This window comes from Archocentrus centrarchus, chromosome 7 (genome assembly GCF_007364275.1).
Source record: "Archocentrus centrarchus isolate MPI-CPG fArcCen1 chromosome 7, fArcCen1, whole genome shotgun sequence".
Lineage (NCBI taxonomy): Eukaryota > Metazoa > Chordata > Actinopteri > Cichliformes > Cichlidae > Archocentrus > Archocentrus centrarchus.
This window is the reverse complement of record NC_044352.1, coordinates 4,106,219-4,125,860: the sequence shown is the minus strand read 5'-3', so window position 1 is coordinate 4,125,860 and position 19,642 is coordinate 4,106,219. Positions and strand designations below refer to the sequence as shown.

At 41.0% G+C, this 19,642-nt stretch overlaps 1 protein-coding gene across 1 annotated transcript in view; it reads left to right on the top strand.

Annotated features, from left to right (window-relative positions):
- The first annotated feature begins 230 nt into the window (after nucleotides 1-230).
- The window catches only part of kcnd1 (potassium voltage-gated channel, Shal-related subfamily, member 1), a 53,701-nt gene continuing 34,289 nt past the window's right edge, over nucleotides 231-19,642 (top strand). Inside the window, exons 1-3 of the mRNA XM_030734034.1 lie at nucleotides 231-386; nucleotides 8,294-8,539; nucleotides 12,473-13,185. Of these exons, the coding sequence (XP_030589894.1) occupies nucleotides 231-386; nucleotides 8,294-8,539; nucleotides 12,473-13,185 (1,115 nt within the window). The remainder of the gene's footprint in view (nucleotides 387-8,293; nucleotides 8,540-12,472; nucleotides 13,186-19,642) is intronic.

Here is a 19,642-nt window from a genome sequence, read left to right as displayed (position 1 = left end):
TTTTATGGCTTGACACCTAACTGCAGTCTGGCCCCTCCCCCCTTCCCCATAACTCCCTCCACAACATGTCCAACCACCCCATCCTCACTGCCCAGACTGCCAAAGGAAATCAGGGCAGCTAAAGAAGTGAGCAAGGCTTTAACCAAGGCAATAAACAGCTCCGTCTCCTCTCCCCTCCTCTGACAAAGACACAACTCTCAGACTCTACAGGTGGGACGCTCTGATTCAAAATGGCAGCCGGCGTGGCGACATGGCTGCCATTTGCACGGGCGGCAGCAGTGGGCTGGCTGCCGCTGGCCAAAAAGACAATGCCCAAACCTCCGGTGGACAACTCGTCCAGATCGGATGAGATCCTGTACCTCAATGTCAGCGGAGTCAGGTTCCAGGTGGGTGCTGCCTTCCACTGAGCATGCTCCAAAAAATGCCTTAAAAAGTGAGAGTGGCTGCAGGTTAACTAAGAGTTAGTCAACACAACATGTTTGTTTGTTGAAGATTTTCAGAAATGTGAAGAGCAAATTTATATTAATTTTTACTGAACATAAAAGTTTGAACTAGAAACAGTTTTAATATGTGCAAAAAAGAATGTTTTATAAAAACTAAGATAAAACTGCATAAAATCCTCTAAACTGAAAGTGAAAAGAGGCCAAGAGATTGTTTTTACTGCTTATAATAACAGTCAGTATGTTATGAGATGGCACTTAATCATTAATGTCCAGACCATCTGAATGATGTTCCATCCATCCATCATCCATCCATCCATCATCCATCCATCATCCATCCATCATCCATCCATCCATCATCCATCCATCCATCATCCATCCATCCATCCATCCATCCATCCATCCATCCATCCATCCATCCATCATCCATCCATCATCCATCCATCATCCATCCATCCATCCATCATCCATCCATCATCCATCCATCATCCATCCATCCATCCATCCATCCATCCATCCATCCATCATGCATCATCCATCCATCATCCATCCATCCATCATGCATCATCCATCATCCATCCATCCATCCATCCATCCATCCATCCATCCATCCATCATCCATCCATCATCCATCCATCCATCCATCCATCCATCCATCCATCCATCCATCCATGCATCCATCCATCCATCCATCCATCATCCATCCATCATCCATCCATCCATCCATCCATCCATCCATCCATCCATCCATGCATCCATGCATCCATCCATGCGCACATTCACAGCCAATTTAGTTTCCCAGTTTATTTAACACTCACGTTTTTGAACTGTGGGATGAAGCTGGAGTACCGAGAATGAACTCCAGAAAGAACTGTTGGGCAGTTGAGTCTCCAATATACACACAAAGCATTGTAGTTATATCATAATAAAATTTTTATTTAATTGTAAATTAATTTGAGTACATGCAGTGAAGTAAAAAGTATAATATTTCAGTCTGAAAAGGAGCAAAACAAACACACATGAAACAAACAGTGCTGAGTCAGAGTGCAAGGCTGACATTTATGATCCGTACATCATCAGATATTCCTTTGATAAATGACTGGCTGTTTCATGTATTTAACCAGGAAATTAAACTCTTGAGATTAAGAATCTTTAAAGTGAGAGCTGTCCCGGGTCAGCAGAGTTAAAGTGAATGCAGATGCTTTTCAAAGGCAGGAGAAACAGGAGAGAACCCCATACAAGCTGAAAGTGCTGCTGCTGTGTTAGAAAACATACCTGGAAATATTCTCTCACGTCCACAAGTAACTGACAAATATCTTGGTTTAAGAAACCAGAAATTTTATGGGTATCTAAGGAACTACATGTGCATGTGTAATCTGGGAAAGAAGAAGAAGAGGCCCAGAACACTAACTGTGCCCACAGTATGCCACACTGGTCTCCTGCATGAAAAAATCCTCCACACACCCATCCACCACCCCAACCTCAGCAGCCTTAACTTCCGCCCTGCAAACCAGAGGGCACGCTTCTCTGTGTGTGTGTGTGTGTGTGTGTGTGTGTGTGTCAGTGCTGGGTGTGAGTTATGGATTGTGGGTTTGCCCAATATGAATGTAAATCCTCTGGATGTCGGGCTCCTTCCTGACAAATCAGGGACCTCATTTATCAACCATCTGTGCTGCATAAACAGCGTTTATGCTCATGTCTACATTCTCCAGCAGACTTTTATGTTTTTTTTATGTTTTAGATTGAAAATCATTCTTCTGCATGTGTAAACACAATTCCAGTGGTAGACAACTCCAATATTAATATCAGCTATGCACAATTTGTGGATTGTCAGCTATGGTTCAATATATGTTTATTATTTTTGCAGTGCAACATGAGCAACTTTGAATTACAACAAGCAGATTTATTTCCCTGACATTCAGTCTTGCACGTTTCCATTTGTCATGACAACAAAATACTTGATTTCTTCAGGTGAAATTATGTTTTTTTTTTAAATTCGCATCTGCCTCCTGCTGTGTGTCTCTGACGTCAACAAACCTCTCTTACATGCTCCGTCTGCAGGACCAGCAGCTCCGTACAGCAGATCCAAAGATTCTCTTAATGGCATCCAGTTAATGTATGATTATATAATATATTATATAAGAAGTCAGTTGAACTGTTACATTTCAGCGCCCCTTCTCTCCTAGTTTTTTCTGTTCAGCTCAGACTACTAAGTTTATCAAATATTAGTGACAGTAATAATATGAAAAAAAAAAACAGAAACCTTCCTTTGGTGATTCTGACCAAAACTACTCTAATCAAGTAAAGTACAGTTCATTTATATAGTGCAAATTCACAACAACAGCTGCCTCAGGCCACGTTATATGTAAAGATTTTCTACGTAAAGACCCAACAACAGTAGAAAGAAACCCCAACAATCAAACGACCTCCTATGAGCGACCGCTCGGTGACAGCAGGAAGGAAAAACTCCCTTTAAACAGGAAGAAACCTCCAGCAGAACCAGGCTCAGGGAGGGGGGGTCATCTGCTGAGACTGGTTGGGGCTGAGGGGAGAGACACAGGACACTCACTGTGGAAGAGAGACAGAGATTAATAATAACTAATGATTAAAGGAAGAGTGGGAGATAAACAGAGTAAAAGAGGTGAATGAAAAGAAGCACTCAGTGCATCATGGGAATAGCAGCATAACTAAGAGATGGTTCGGGGTCGGTGACTGTCTCCCAAATCCAAACTGGGAGCTGTTTCCACAGCTGCACCCGCAGTTATTCCTGAATGTTTATGGATGACTGTTGTGACATCATTGTCATACAGAATGTTGTTTAACTGATTCACACACTTGGAAACCTCAGGCAGGGCGGTGTTGTTCCACCACAGCCAGTGGGAAGGATGTTTTAAGACTCCTTAAAATTCCAACTCCATCCATGGACTCCTCTGGAGTAGATTTGGATGATTAAGTTCAAAATAATCCTTACTTATCTTAAACTGGACTTCTGTCTGAAAGATGATGCTTTAGCTCGTTTCCCTTTAAGCCAACTTTCTGAAACAGAAGTAGTCATTATTTGAAACTGTGGTTGTGTTTAATATGACACTTTCGAAGAGGAATTTGAACTTGTGGTGTTTGGCTGATTTCCCAGCAGTCATTGAATGCAGCAGTGCTGAAATCAGGACCTACTGTGAAGTGTTCCCCAAATCAAAAGTGGATTGAAATTATATTTGCAGGTCCTACAAAGGTCAATTTCTAATTTCCTCCTAAATCGTCATACGTTTATCCTTTTTAATGAAGAAGAACAGTTTAAAGGTTATTAAAACTCATTATCCTTTGAAGTTTTATAGTCACTTGACATTTTCTAGGAGGAAAATTAAGAGCTCTGTCACTAACACAACTATTTCCAGAGGCTTGTGTTCCAGGCCTGCTCCTACTTCCACAGCAGCAAGCTGTAAATCCTGTACGTCTAATCAGTGCATTGATGTGCATTTAGGTAGAAATAATAATAAAATGGCTTCACAACTAAAATAGATTTTTGGTGGCTTTCAAGCATCAAGCAGCACCAGCGTACTTTTTGCTGTGGTGGCGAAATAAGAGGAAAGTTCTTGTCAAGCTTGTGACTTTGTCCTAATTTTTAAAAACAAAATGCAGCAGCTTGAAGTTGCAGTAAAAATAGAAACATGCTGTAATGCTGGCTTTTAATATGGAATACTAAACAATAAAGCAGAGGCATTAAAAAGGGCCCTGCTTCACTGTTACCATTAGTTACTGACAGTTCTCTAACATCTCACTACCTCCTTCAAAAATCACTTTGTTTTTCACGTTAACGTGATATTTGGATATTACTCAGTTATATTTTTAGAATCTTTTGTACAGTTTATATCGGTCACTTCACTAAGCTCCAAACCAACAATTTGAAATATGATAGTTTAGAGATGGTTCTTCACTTTATCAAAGTCATGTAACTTTTTATATTTGATTTCTTTTTGATTACTGTTCAAAACAAATGTTTCCAACTTGGCAATGAAGCAGATCATTAATCTACTGTAGCTGCTGTAACTTTGACTTCCAGCATTTCAGTGCTGGCAGCATTTTTACTGGTGGTAAACAGCTTTTCTCTGCACAGACAGTTTTGAACATTTTTTTCTGATTTCAGAAAATATCATTATTGAATTTTCAGCACTGAAATCATTCTTGATCAATAGCATGGCCACCTGCGTTGACATGGTTGGCTTGTGCAGGCTGGAGCAATGCATACTGATTTTATTGCCAGACAGGAAGTGATGTAAATTTATATCAAACTTAATCAAAAACCATTCTAAATTTTTGAGTTCATGTGACCCATTTTAAGTCAGTAGCATTTTGATTTATAGCTACAATTTAATTGTAGCTATAAACCAGTAAACCTATACTAGGTTCTTAGTAATTATGACAGATTATAATTTTAATTTGTTTTTGTAATTTTAAAAAATGTAACTAGTTATTCCCACCTCACTTCAAGTCTTTGGGGACTTTGTTTTACAGATTCAGATTAAAATTCAGTCATGCTGCTTTTTTGAAACAATAATTGCTTCAGGTGCTTCGGGTCTATTACACATGATTTCATGCAAATTCACGCTAACACACTTTGCCTTATAGAGATTGTGGCTTAAGCTAACAAAATAAGCCAAAGCAGGTAGATGTTAGCCTTTCGTGCTAGCATTAACAACTTAAATTCTTAATTTCTCACATAGTTTTGTTAGACTAGAAAAAACAAAGGAAAAAAAAACCATCCCTCAGCTGAAACTCCAGGTATATATATATATATATATATATATATATATATATATATATATATATATATATATATATATATATATATATATATATATATATATATATATATAAGCATGTATAATGTAAGCATGTATAATGTAAATAAAATTGGTCCTAGCACAGAACCCTGTGGAACTCCATAATTAACCTTAGTGTGTGAAGAAGACTCCCCATTTACATTATACATTATACATACATTATACATGCTTCCCTTAGGCAGTATTATTAGAAAGCACTGCATCAATTTTCATTGTTATGCAGATGATACTCAGCTTTACCTATCAATGAAGCCAGATGACACACATCAATTAATTAAACTGCAGGAATGTCTTAAAGACATTAAGGCCTGGATGACCTCTAATTTCCTGCTTCTAAATTCAGATAAAACTGAAATTCTTGTTCTCGGCCCCACAAATCTTAGAAACATGGTGTCTAACCAGATACTTACTCTGGATGGCATTACTTTGGCCTCCAGTAACACTGTGAGAAATCTTGGAGTCATTTTTGACCAGGATATGTCCTTCAATGCACATATTAAACAAATATGTAGGACCGCTTTTTTGCATTTGCGCAATATTTCTAAAATTAGAAACATCCTTTCTCAGAGTGATGCTGAAAAGCTCATTCATGCATTTATTACTTCTAGGCTGGATTATTGTAATTCATTATTATCAGGCTGTCCTAAAAGCTTTCTGAAAAGCCTTCAGCTGATCCAAAATGCTGCAGCTAGAGTACTGACAGGGACTAGAAAGAGAGAGCAGATTTCTCCCATATTGGCTTCTCTTCATTGGCTCCCTGTTAAATCTAGAATAGAATTTAAAATTCTTCTCCTCACATACAAGGTCTTGAATAATCAGGCCCCATCTTATCTCAAAGACCTCATAGTACCATATCACCCCAACAGAGCACTTCGCTCTCAGACTGCTGGCTTACTTGTGGTTCCTAGGATACTTAAGAGTAGAATGGGAGGCAGAGCCTTCAGCTTTCAGGCGCCTCTTCTGTGGAACCAGCTTCCAGCTTGGATTCGGGAGACAGACACCCTCTCTATTTTTAAGATTAGGCTTAAAACTTTCCTTTATGATCAAGCTTATAGTTAGGGCTGGATCAGGTGACCCTGAACCATCCCTTAGTTATGCTGCTATAGGCCTAGGCTGCTGGGGGGTTCACATAATGCACTGTTTCTCATTCACCTTATTTACTTTGTTTATACTCCACTCTGCATTTAATCATTAATTGATATTAATCTCTGGCTCTCTTCCACAGCATGTCTTTCTCTCCCCTCAGCCCAACCGGTCGCGGCAGATGACTGCCCCTCCCTGAGCCTGGTTCTGCTGGAGGTTTCTTCCTGTTAAAAGGGAGTTTTTCCTTTCCACTGTCGCCAAGTGCTTGCTCATAGGGGGTCGTTTTGACTGTTGGGTTTTCTCTGTATTATTGTAGGGTCTTTACCCACAATACAAAGCGCCTTGAGGCGACAGTTTGTTGTGATTTGGCGCTATATAAATAAAATTGAATTGAATTGAATTGAATTTACATGAACAAATTGGAGTCTATGAGATAAATATCATTCAAACCACTGCAGTGCAGTACCTTTAACACCTATAGCAAGCTCTAATCTCTGTAATAAAATGTTATGGTCAACAGTATCAAAGCTGCACTGAGGTCCAACAGGACAAGAACAGAGATGAGTCCGCTGTCAGAGGCTGTAAGGAGATCATTTGTAACCTTCACTAATGCTGTTTCTGTACTGTGATGAATTCTGAAACCTGACTGAAACTCTTCAAATAAACCGTTCCTCTGCAGATGATCAGTTAGCTGTTTTACAACTACTCTTTCAAGAGTCTTTGAGAGAAAAGGAAGGTTGGAGATTGGCCTATAATTAGCTAAGACAGTTGGGTCAGTGATGTTTTAAGTTTTAAATAGTGGTTTAATTACTGCCACCTTAAAAGCCTGTGGTACGTAACCCATTAATAGATGTCAATTTACCAGTAGATCATCCCTACCCTAACTTATGGTCACATACTCGAGGTAGTGACAGAAAGAACAAGATCTTGGATACAAGCAGCCAAAATTAAATTCCTCCAAAGGGTGGCTCGGATCTCCCTTGGAAAAAGAGTGAAGAGTGCGGCCTTTCAGGAGGGACTCTGGACCTCTCCTACTGGGAAGAGGATCCCAGAGCAGATCCAGGACATGCTGTGTCATGGTCCTGGGCAAGTGGCCCAGTGTTTTATGTTCCTTTTGTATAGTTCTGTTTTGTTACTTCCTGTCTTATTTTGGTAGTGTCTTGGTCCTTGTGCTTTAGGTTTAGTTTTGCTTCCCCTTGTCTCATCAGTGTTATTGTGATCAGCTGTGTTCCCTGCTGTTTCCACTTCCCTCATTATTTCCTGGTCTATTTACGTCCTGTGTTTCCTCTGCTTGTTGTCGTGTCCTCATCGTCGTATGTTCTCCTGCTGTGTGTGTCCTGCTCTGCCTCAGAATTAAGTCTAGTATATTTTGCTCTGCATTTTGCCACTAGCTTTGCCTAGTCTGGCTTTCTGTTCTGCATTCGCCAAATAAAAGCTGAGTTATATTTTACCTCCGTCTTGTGTATCCTACACTGGGGTCCTCTTCCTGTCTGCCACACAGACATTTCATGACATGTTGGAGAGATTATATCTCTCAGCTAGCTTAGGAATGCCTTGGTTTCCCCAAGATAAGTTGGAAAAGGTGGCCGGGGAGAGGGAGGTCTGGGCTTCTCCGAACTGCTGCTCACGTGACCCAATCCCACAGTGGTAGAAAATGAATGGTTGGATGGATGGGTGGGTGAATCAGAGAATCAGAATCAGAATCAGAATCTTTATTGTCATTGTACACAGAAGTTGCACAACGAAATTTAAAATGCATTCCTTTCTAGGTGCCTCAGACAATAAATAATAAAATAATAAAAATATGAGTGATAAAAATGATTACTGGGTGGATGGATGGACACCATGGATTCTTACTGTATCTGAGAACCTGCTTAAATGTCAGAAAATAACCTTTCTATTTTTCTCTCTTTTTCTTTTTTATTTCTCCAGACGTGGAAGAACACTTTGGATCGTTATCCCGACACACTGCTGGGCTCCTCTGAGAAAGAGTTTTTCTTCAATGAAGACACAGAGGAGTATTTCTTTGACCGAGACCATGAGATGTTTCGACACATTCTGAACTTTTATCGCACAGGGAAGCTCCATTACCCGCGACATGAGTGCATCCAGGCCTTTGACGAAGAGCTGGCCTTCTACGGCATTGTGCCAGAGATCATTGGAGACTGCTGCATGGAGGTATACCTGTAATTATTAAAATTTTGCTAATTGTTACAAACTGCAGCACAGAACACGTTTTCAAACAGATTGGTGCTCATCAAGTTAGACAGATAATTTGGATTTTGTTCAGTTAGGAACAACAAAGGATCCATTCTCAGTTGTTATCAATCACATTATGATGCTTCATGTTTGTCAAAGTGCTCCTAAAAGTGTAATCATAAAAAAACTGTGTCTAAAGTGTAGTAATCCACACTACTAAATGATAACGAAAAGAAAGAAAGCCACACAACAGTTTGTTTGTGTAAATTAGTGACTGTAAAATCTCATTCAGTTTCACCCAAGCATCAAATCGATCCACTGGTATAAGATACCACCTCTACGCCACCTTTTGCCTCACCTGGGATTGAAAATGGAATTTATCCCAACCCAAGAAGTTTTGGTCCCTAAAGCTAACCAGTGACTGCAAACAAAAAAAATCTAAATATAACAGTCCGGTACAGGTTATACACCCCAGTCTCCAGGGGGAAAGCCCAGCAACATTCTCACTACTGTGATCTGTGCCACTGCCGTCATTCAAGGAAATAAACGAGGTAATAATAACCCACAGAACCATCATGTGTAGTAGGATGCCTACTAGCCACATTCAATGAGGTAATAGCATCTAATAATGACATTTAACATTCAAAATGGGATTGTATGACCAATCCTCATAAACAAAAGTGCGATAAAAATCCAAAATTGCTGCATATTCTTGCCCAATAACTCCATCCAGCCTCTGGGCTTCATTACAGCTCTAACAGTCCAAATGATGAGGGCAGCAGGTTTCAGCTTTATGTTCTTTTAACTGCAGTCCTTTCAGATGGGTTTATAATGCCTGCATCATCTGTACTGTACTTATGTGGGTGCTGTGACCTTTGACCTTTTATCTCTTTCTAATGGTCGACTCTAATGTTAGTTATTCTGCTTCTGCACTCATTAAGCCTCTCTAGAGAGGAACATCATCAGCCAAATGCCTAAAAAGTGAAAACATCGATGGATCTGAGGGGGATTACTAACCGGAGCTGCTCTCAAACCCTATTATCAAACTTCGACTCATTACGGCGGCAGTGATGAGCCCTCTGGAACAGCAGCCCAGATACAATGGGATTTGCCTTTTTTACTGCTACTGATTTTGGCAAGCTTCATACGATGGCTTTCTGTAAGGGATTTCTTTAACGAGTCATAAACAAGTCTTTTTGTTTCCTGCTCACTCTCAGCACAACAAATCACCTTCAGAGTTCGTTTTCTTTTTTATGTTATCCTTGTCCGCAGAAGCTTTTACATCTTTATATCCTTGGTTTTATGGCTGACCCATTCACTGACTCGTGAATGAGTAATTGTTCATTTCCTCTTATTTGGCAGATCTGATCATGTTCACAAATGTTGAGTCAGCTGGAACAGATTTCAGTATCCAGATTTAATTTTTTACTCGTTCGAGTCTTCCTCCTTAAATTCCCACAAACACAAGAAATAATTTTTATTTTTAGTTCTTCAGGTGGTCCACAAATTCTGTTCTCACATTTGATATTCAGCATTTACTGAAAAATAAAAGACTTTCTAGATCAGTCTGTAGAAAATGCTTGCTGCTTTAAGAGGCTAAATTTGACTTGTCTTGTTAAAAGCAATCAGAAAAGTCAGCAAACCTTGAAGCAGCAGTCATTAAAGATAGAAATAGGAATAGATGTGATGCAGCATGTGAAAAGCAGGTGAAAATGTTAATTTTTTTCCTTTTACTTGTAGTCAGTTGCTGTATTCAGACCGACTTTGGTGGGTGAAGTTGACAATAAAACAGGGATAAGATGAGTCAGTCTGCTATCATATTTCAGCAATTACATACAATCTCTTTATGATAATACTGCAATGAACTGTGATAAATCTCAAATCTGTTGCTGTCAGAGGTGCAGTGCTGTACAGAATCCACATACCGGGCACGTCTCGTAATAGCTGACATGTACGAAGTGTAGAAGAACACAAAACAATTTCCTGTCAGATCCCGAGTCATCGCCGTGTTAATGAAAATGCTGTCACTGTGCCATGTGCGTAAATGCATGCATCACTCTGGGTTTTTCTGTACTGTGTGAAACTGAATTGGAGTTATGCATCAGGGATGCTGTCTTACATCCTGCAGTTTGAAAGCTTTGCTTTGAGGGCGTCTCTGAAGAAATGTTAGGCACAGGATTTGTTGGCTTTGCAACTGATAGTACAGCAGCTATGAGGGGCCAATAAAGAGGAGCATCCACACTCTGGAGTGAAAAGGTCAACCCTAACCTGACCATCATTCACTGCGTTATTCACAAGTTAGAACTTGCTGTCCATGATGCTGTACACGTTACAGAGCAGAGTCATTTTCACACATTATTACTGTAACTCTCAAACTCCAAAAGTCTGCTGTTGATTTCAGTAAGTGAAACGAGATCCGTCCTTTCCTGTGCAGATTCACAGATCTGAGTTTAAAAAAACGTGTTTAATCGTGTCTGAAGAGGAAAGCACGAGACTGGGAATATTGTGACAAACCATAACCCTGACATAGTCATAAATGGCAAATGGACCGGTTCTTATAGAACGCTTTTCTACTCTGTGTTGAGCACTCAAAGTGCATTACACAATATGCCTAATTCACCCATTCACACAAGCACTTCTTTCTGAGCTTAAGTGCTTTTTAGCTAACATTCACACACATTCATACTCCAACGGTTGCAACTTTGGGTTCAGTATCTTGCCCAAGGATACTTTGGCGTGCAGACTGGAGCAGCCAGGGATTGAACCACCAACTGTCCGATTAGTAGGTGACCTCCTGAGCCACAGCCACCCATTAATCTAACACACTAACACAGTCCCATGAATAGCTCAGTTTTGACAGACATATGTAATAGTACCTATCGAGGGAAGTAAAAGAAGGAAACCTGAATGTTGCTCCGTGTGTGCACTGCTGAGAAAAGACACGGAGAGATGTTGCAGAGCAGGAATCTGTGGGACTCGGATCTGAACACTCGGAAAGAGGACGGATTAAAGAGCGACAGGACCGAGCCAAAGTTTTTTACCCCTGTGCTCACAGCTTTGAGTCATCCTGCCGTACCAGCTATACACTCGTTCTGATCTCTTCCTCTCATTCCTAATGAAATGAACACTGCAAGAAGCAATTTTCACACACATATCAGGCACAAAATAAGACATGCTTGTTAATTTAGTGGCATTTACAGTGAATTGGCTGCTACAAACATTAGTCATCTTAGTCACACTTTGTGTGTTTCATTATTTGATGGAGCAGACGAGTTACTCATTGGTGCAGACGGACTCGGGCTGATGACGTGTTGGCGATCTTTCTACATTTAGAAATTAGATGGTGATTAATTGCAAACTTTTGCAAAACTATTCAAGAATGATCGCAGTCAGCCCAACTCGACTGACAGGTTGCCTCCTGCCAGGCAACCTGTGCAACTGCCTTTTGACAAAAAGTGGAGGTCCAGAGGTTGAGGGTGCTGCACACTCAACCTCTGGGCAATCATTTGGTCATCCCAACTGCACGCAATCAGGCTCGGGCAGCAAAAGATTTCAGATCAATTTCTCGCCAGCCGCTGGGTTTTCCTGGTTGCAAGGAGGTCGTCGTCCTATTTTTACTCTAGTGAGTACGAGGCCTAAGGGGGGCACTCTCACCGGCTGGGTGGACAGGTGTGTGAGTGGGGGTTTTCCCTCACAGCTCAGAGGTTTGCTGGATGAAGATCTGGGGCAGAATAGTGCATTGTTTATTTGCAATTTATGCATTTCAGTCATAGTTTTGGTGATGTCACTGCTTACCTGTTTTCTAGGTCTCCATCTTTTCATCTTTGTGATGAAAAATGTAAATATCAGTTTGATTAAATGGGGACTTTAAGTAGCACTAAACATTTTTCCCTCTCCCCCTTTTCTGTGAAGGAATACCGAGACAGGAAAAAGGAGAACCAGGAGCGTCTGGCAGAGGACACGGAGGCCAACGAGGTGATGGATGCCCCGCTTCCTCCAGACAGCACCCCCAGGGAGCGTCTGTGGCGAGCCTTCGAGAACCCCCACACCTCCACTATGGCGCTCGTCTTCTACTATGTCACCGGCTTCTTCATCGCCGTCTCTGTCATTGCCAACGTGGTGGAGACTGTGCCCTGCCGGCCTCCCGAGGGCAGGGTTAAGGACCTTCCCTGTGGGGAGAAGTACCAGCTGGCCTTCTTCTGCATGGACACAGCCTGCGTGCTCATCTTCACTTTTGAGTACTTGATGCGCCTGTTTGCTGCGCCCAGCCGCTGCAAGTTCATGCGCTCTGTGATGTCTGTAATTGACGTAGTGGCTATAATGCCATACTACATTGGCCTGGTGATGCCCGAGAACGAGGACGTGAGCGGCGCCTTCGTGACCCTCCGAGTTTTCCGCGTCTTCCGGATCTTCAAGTTCTCGCGTCACTCACAGGGTTTGAGGATTTTGGGCTACACGCTCAAGAGCTGCGCCTCCGAGCTCGGCTTCCTGCTCTTCTCCCTCACCATGGCCATCATCATCTTCGCCACCGTCATGTTCTACGCCGAGAAGGGCACCAAGGGCTCCACCTTCACCTCCATCCCGGCCTCCTTTTGGTACACCATCGTCACTATGACAACGCTGGGGTGAGTAAACATTAGTTCAGTGTTATGTGTTTGCCGACCTTACATATAACAGATTTTATCTTGCTACTGATGACTGTACGGCTGTTAATATCCTCCCCATGGCAACCTCAGAGTGCGCTCTTTGCTGTAAACATCCTGTTTTGTGTTGGGACATGGAAATGTCACCATTATTGGTTCTGGAGGAGAGTTTAACCGTTTCCATCATGAAAAGAGATGAGGTGTTTGTGTATGTGTGTGTGTGTGTCTGTGTGTGTGTGTGTGCGTGCTTCCCACTCATTGCTTGTCGAGTACGTGGTGTAGCTTCACCCTGCTGCCGCCTACACTCATCACTGCTGCCATGTGGATGGAGTTTGAATGTGTGTGTGCGTTGGTTTCAGTGTGTGTGTGTCTTCACCCTGCAGCTCTCCAGCCCTGATCCATTATCTGCTGTTCAAAGAGCCTTTGGAAACATCAGAAATAGAGTGTGAGTCAGAAATCCGCCATAAGCTCAGACCGAGCCGACCGTACTGCTTTTTAACAACACACATTTAGTGCGTCTTCTCTATACGACTCTTTACACCTACCTGTCTGTGAATGGAGAGAAAGAGAGTTCAAAAGGTGTGAGTGGGAAAGTGTGAATTGTAGTGAATGACTCAAACAGTTCAGTACTGTAGTAAACCAGCCGTGGTGTTAAAATGTAAAGAGATGTGAAACATTGGCTTATTTTGGTGAATGGAAATAGTTTATGAGCTTTTTGCATTTATTGGATAGTATCACAGTGAAGAGGAGACAGGAAATTAGGGAGAGCGGGGGAAGACGTGCAGCAAAGGGCCGCGGGTCAGGCTCGAACATGGGCCGCTGACTTTCAGCCCTAAGGGACCTGCTCACACTATGAGCTAATCTGCTACCCGGAATAATATTCAATTTTTATGTATTCAGCACAAGGCTGATTATTAAAACCCAAAACTTTGCATAGCATATAGAGCATATATATAGTTGGACCTTCTTAATTTGTGTTGGGAGACTTTTGAGACTATATGGATGTCAGTTAAGACTAAGTGTACTATGACACGAGATTAATGGGTTTGTGAACTTAAAGTTTTCTGTGTCACCAAAGGGGCTGCCTTTTTACCTGGCTAAATCACCATGCTAAATTATGATGAAGAATGTTCCACACCACTCTGCTCATAATCATTAGTTATTATTAATAATCTCTGGCTCTCTTCCACAGCATGAGTTTTGTCCCGTCTCCCTCCTTTCGCTCCCAGCTGGTTGCAGCAGATGACCCCCCCTCCCTGAGCCTGGTTCTGCTCGAGGTTTTTTTCCTGTTAAAAGGAAGTTTTTCCTTCCCACTGTCACCAAGAGTTTGCTCATAGGGTGTTTTTATTGTGTATCTATATTATTGTAGGGTCTCTACCTTACAATATAATGCACCATGAGGTGACTCTTGGTGTAATTTGGCACAATATAAATATAATTGAATTGAGTCTAACTGAATCATGCCCAACATTGTAAAGCATCACATTTTCATTGATAGTTTCATTTATATGTGTTTTAAGTGTGATACAGATTCTCTGCTGTAGGAACACGTTTGATATGTGCACATCGTAAAGCCAAAGAACGAAGCTGTCAGTGAAACTTTCACGCATTCAGTCGGTGATGCAGAAAAATATTTTATACTTGGTTCATTCTGCTGCTAACTCTGTTTTACATTGCTGGAACTACACCTAAGCCCCATTTTGCTCACCGCTCTCCTGTTGTACGGCGGCGTGCCGCAATGTCATCACATATACTGGCGCAAGCCACTGTTTTGGTGTCGTTTTGGCGGTCGCACGCATCTTGATTTTTGTAAACTCACGTGTTGTGTTGCTGCTGTCGTTGCCGGGTTGTCACTGATGTTTGTTTTTCACTTATGTGGCTGGGCTTAGGCACAAAAAATAATTTGGTTTAGTTTAAGAAAAAAAAATCATGGTTTGGATTAAAACACTTGTTTACCCTACATGTTAAAAACAGGAGAAGTTCAGAGAGACAAATCTGCCTCACTGATGTTATAACCCAGTCATAACCTAAAAGGACATCTTGTGCATAATGAGGTGTGCGAGCAGCTATAATAAACAGGTGCAGGTCGTTTGGTGTCCATATTACTTGACCGGTGGTGCACAAAATGATCATCTGTCGGATTATTCTTAGCGGCCCTCTGTTTGGAGGACTGAGTGACAGAAGAGTGCTTTGTATGCCCACCATCCGCCCCAGCCTCCACCTGCTAACAGATGCAGTTCATAAAGACGTGCTAATGGAATCATTACTGTGTGGTGTAGCACGTCCAAGTGTATTAGTTTTCTTTTTGACTTGATTTTATTGTTTTCACTCATGTTTTTATTCAGGCCTTGTAATTTTTTTATACTTCAAAATGTGTAGTCCAGAAACAGTACGTAACATTGCAGTTCCTACATCCAATTTTGGCTTCTTTTTTTTCAGTAATTATATTAAAAGGGTTCGATATAAAACATGTTTGTATTCTGCAAAGCCAGAGATGAAAGGTGTAATTTTAGAAACTGATTACTTTTAAATAACCAAAAAAAAAAAAAAAAACACACACTCCTCTCCTCTCCTCTCCTCTCCTCTCCTCTCCTCTCCTCTCCTCTCCTCTCCTCTCCTCTCCTCTCCTCTCCTCTCCTCTCCTCTCCTCTCCTCTCCTCTCCTCTGTCTCCAGGTCCATTAGTTATCAGCAGGGAGAGGCTGGCTTCTAAATGGATTCTGCTGGCAGCTTTTCCCTCCTCTCTCCTCCCTCTCTCCTTCATTCCTTCTCCCATCTCTCGTTCTGCTCCCTTGTAGGGAGTATCCCTCTGTTTCCTTCACTTCTTTGTTGTCGTTACCGTTTTTCTCCCCGTTTGCTTCACACCAAAAACCTCGGTCCTAAAGCAGCAAACAAAACTGTACTGTGGTTGATGGATTGCCACCGTGGCCCAAATATTGACCTGTGGAAATCAGGTCAGCAGTCACCAACCTCTTTGAATCTCTTCTTAAGATGTGCTTCTGATAGCCTTTCCCGATTTCCCCTGATTTTTGTTGTATTATTTTCAGTTGCTTTTCTTCTACAGTAAGTGTGAAGTTAGTCTGAAGTTAGTCTGTGGCCAGTCTAACTCAGAGAAGCACATAAAGGAAATATATAAATTTTGACTCATAAAGCTGTCATAACTCAGATGAAAGTCTTTTTTGGTAATGATGGACATCATGTCCTCTGAGCATCAGAGGAGAGCGACCATTCGAGTTGTTGTCAGAGTTCAAAAGTCAGTACCTCTTGTGGTACGAAGGCCCCATTAATGATAAATATTGCATTCATAATTTAGAACAACGTGGATATCATTCTTTGATTATTCTTTTCTCACCTTTGTTTTGTTTTTGTTTTTCTTTCTCACTCCTTTTTGTACCCTTTCCTTTCTGCCTGTCACGCCTGGTATAAATAAATAAAATAAAATCAAAATACAAACTAAATACATGCTAACAAGAGTAGCCTATTGTAAAACTTAAAGAGCTATTCTTGGAAAAGCAAATATGTTTGGTACACCAGCATATTCGGATCATATTCTGAGTGCGAAAACTGCCAGACATGACAGGCTAAAAAAAAAAAAAAAAAAAAAAAAAAAAAATTTCGAACAACATACACTTTCATTTGAGTGATAAATATGATGGCTCACTAATGTACCTGTTTATCAACTCTTTGTGTTCAGTGCCTAAATTCTGCATTCTTTCTAAAGACCAGCAGGGGGCGACTCCCATGGTTGCAGGAAGAAATCTGATTAAAAAAAAACAGGCCCTGGCTCAAATGACCTCAGTAAATACTTTCCTGGATCTGCTGTTTACAACATGATGTTAATTTTATAAATTATGAAATCAATTAAAATAAAAGTGAGGATAACGTGAGACATGCTTTAAGGTGGGCCGACTGTGTCACAAGTCGCTACTATGTAACCACCGTGCTTCACTCATCATGTTTGCCGCAAAACGTCACGATGGTGATGGCTTGAGGCTACACAGCTGGACTTTGCTAACCAGTGGGTGATGTCATAGTGGCAACCTCCATCTTTTATATACAGTGTTTAACCCAGGCCTTAAGGAGCCACACATTTCACTTCATCTATAGATCGAGATGAGTACGGATGCCTGAAGTAAAGACGGGTGAATGATGCTGAAAATGATCACCGGGGATTTAGAATGAGATATTTTTGGTGTCATCTGATGTTTTAAATGAAAGCTTTTTTGTATCAGGATAGACTTTCAGTAACTTTCAGTGATCAGAGTCAGCAGGAATTTTCTTTTTCGGGTAATTTTTTAAAATCCTTTTCATTTTAAAAACCCTTCCATCATCTTTTCTTTACATCTCCTGGTATATCACTTCTTTTTTTCCTTCCCCCCCTCCATCCCCTCTCTGGCTTGTTTCTTGTCTGCAGTCCAATCTACTCATTTGTTTCTCTTTGTTCAGTTTGCTATCGCTGTTTTTCATCGCGCTGCTTTTATTGCTTTGCTCCTGTGTTTTATCACTGTGCAAATAAACTGGAAGTGAAATCATAAACCCATTGCAGCCCTTCCAGAAGCAATATATGTGAAGGGAAACATAATCTGCTGGAGCTCATTCAGAGAGCTGCTGCCAGGAAAATATGCACACTGTTTGTGTGTGGACTTCAAATAATCCGCGCTTTCCTTCAGCTGGTCCAATAAAAAGCATTTAAATTGGACAATTAATAGTTTACTTCACAGGGGAAATACTCCATTCATCTGTTGATGAGTTGAAATTATCTCATTAAGATTATATTCTAGTATTCAGCTGGAAATTAGAGAGTGGGCACAACACAGAAACCAGACTAGAATACAAATGTGACACGTGTAATAATGAGGACTCTGCAGTGCAGTTTTAAATCTAACAAATAAATAATTTTGGGGCTTTTTTCTTGTTTCTCAAAGTTTTCAGAAGTCAAAACATTTTAAAAGACAAACTCAACGGGAGTTTCTGTGTCTCGACTCAGTGTTGGCTCAGTTTCCAGCAGATATCAGTTTATTCCTGATTACCTCTTCTTTGTCCATCTTTTGATTTGTTTTTGTCTTTTTTTGTTTGTTTTTCTCTCAACGCAAAAGTTGGATGTCTGCTCAAAATTGAACTGTTTTCATAGACTAGTCCTTGGATGCTAAAGAAATATTGATCACATTTATACAAAGAAACAACAACAACAACAAAAAATGTAACAGAAAAAGCATAATACTTTCTATTTTCATGTTAAGTGAAATCAGTGAGACTGAATTTTAATCCAGTTAATATTTTGTCAGTTGGTTTCGGGGAAAATGAAACTGCCATGAACACTCAGGGTGGGGGGGCTCAGTGAGGGTCCAGCACACATTTCTGCCCCTCAGCAGGTTGATCCAACCATTGCTTCATGTGAAACACATTAAAGAAAGACTAAGAGCAGCCTTATTACCCGCTCTGTATACTTCAGCTGTAGAGTTTGTACTGCTGCAGAGCACTTTACCATCAACATTATTTATAGGAACAAGATAGGAAGCAGCCATTTCCTCTGAGGAACAGGATGTATATGAGCCTGAGAGCAAGAGCAGCACTGGCCTTATAAAACAGCCTGGATGGAGTTATAGACCATCTCAACACATGGCATCCACAGTTAATGTTTTAATAGAGAGCGAGACGTGGCGAGGCAGAGGGGGTTCAGACAAACAGAGCTCTGAGTGGAGGAAAATGAAAAAATTCTAATCAGAGTCCAGAAAATACTTCTATTAACTGAGTGGAAATGGCCTCTGGATTGATTACTGCCTTGCCTGTGGGCCCATAGGTTTGGGAGCGGCCTGGGTTATAGCATTGTATTTCATGTGTGAAAGTCGCTAAAATGAAAATAAGCAGCCACAAGAGGATGCAGAAAACCAACACTGCAGGCTCGTACGGCTGATTCCTCACCTCCAATGTACTTTACACTTGGTGAGTTTATTCCTGGGGACCCAAGAAAGGTGTTTGGATGTGCAGTTATTTTAACTGTTAGACCCTGTTATATTTTCACAAGAGTATTTTCAGGAAGATCTCCATGATGAGAGTTTTGCTGATATGTGTGACCTTACATCTATCCCCTCTTACTGGGCTGTGATGGAGTGAGAACTCCACCACAGATCCATAACGGAGGAGAAATCAACTGCTGTCTCCTTGGCGGAGAGCTTCTGAGGGCCACAGTGTGACACCGATCGATAAAATGCAATCGATCGACTCCTGGCAGCAACTGTAATGAGTCTCTGATCTATGCTGCTCTAGATCTGTGCAGGAAGTGTAAGTGGAGAGCAGCAGATCTAGAACTATAGATCAGTGCTGGATGCATGAAATGACAATTACTCTGATAGAATTCTGGAAGTAGGATTATTATCCTACTTATAATAGGTTATTATGAGCATTATGAACATTTTCTTAATAAAAAAAAATTGAATTTCT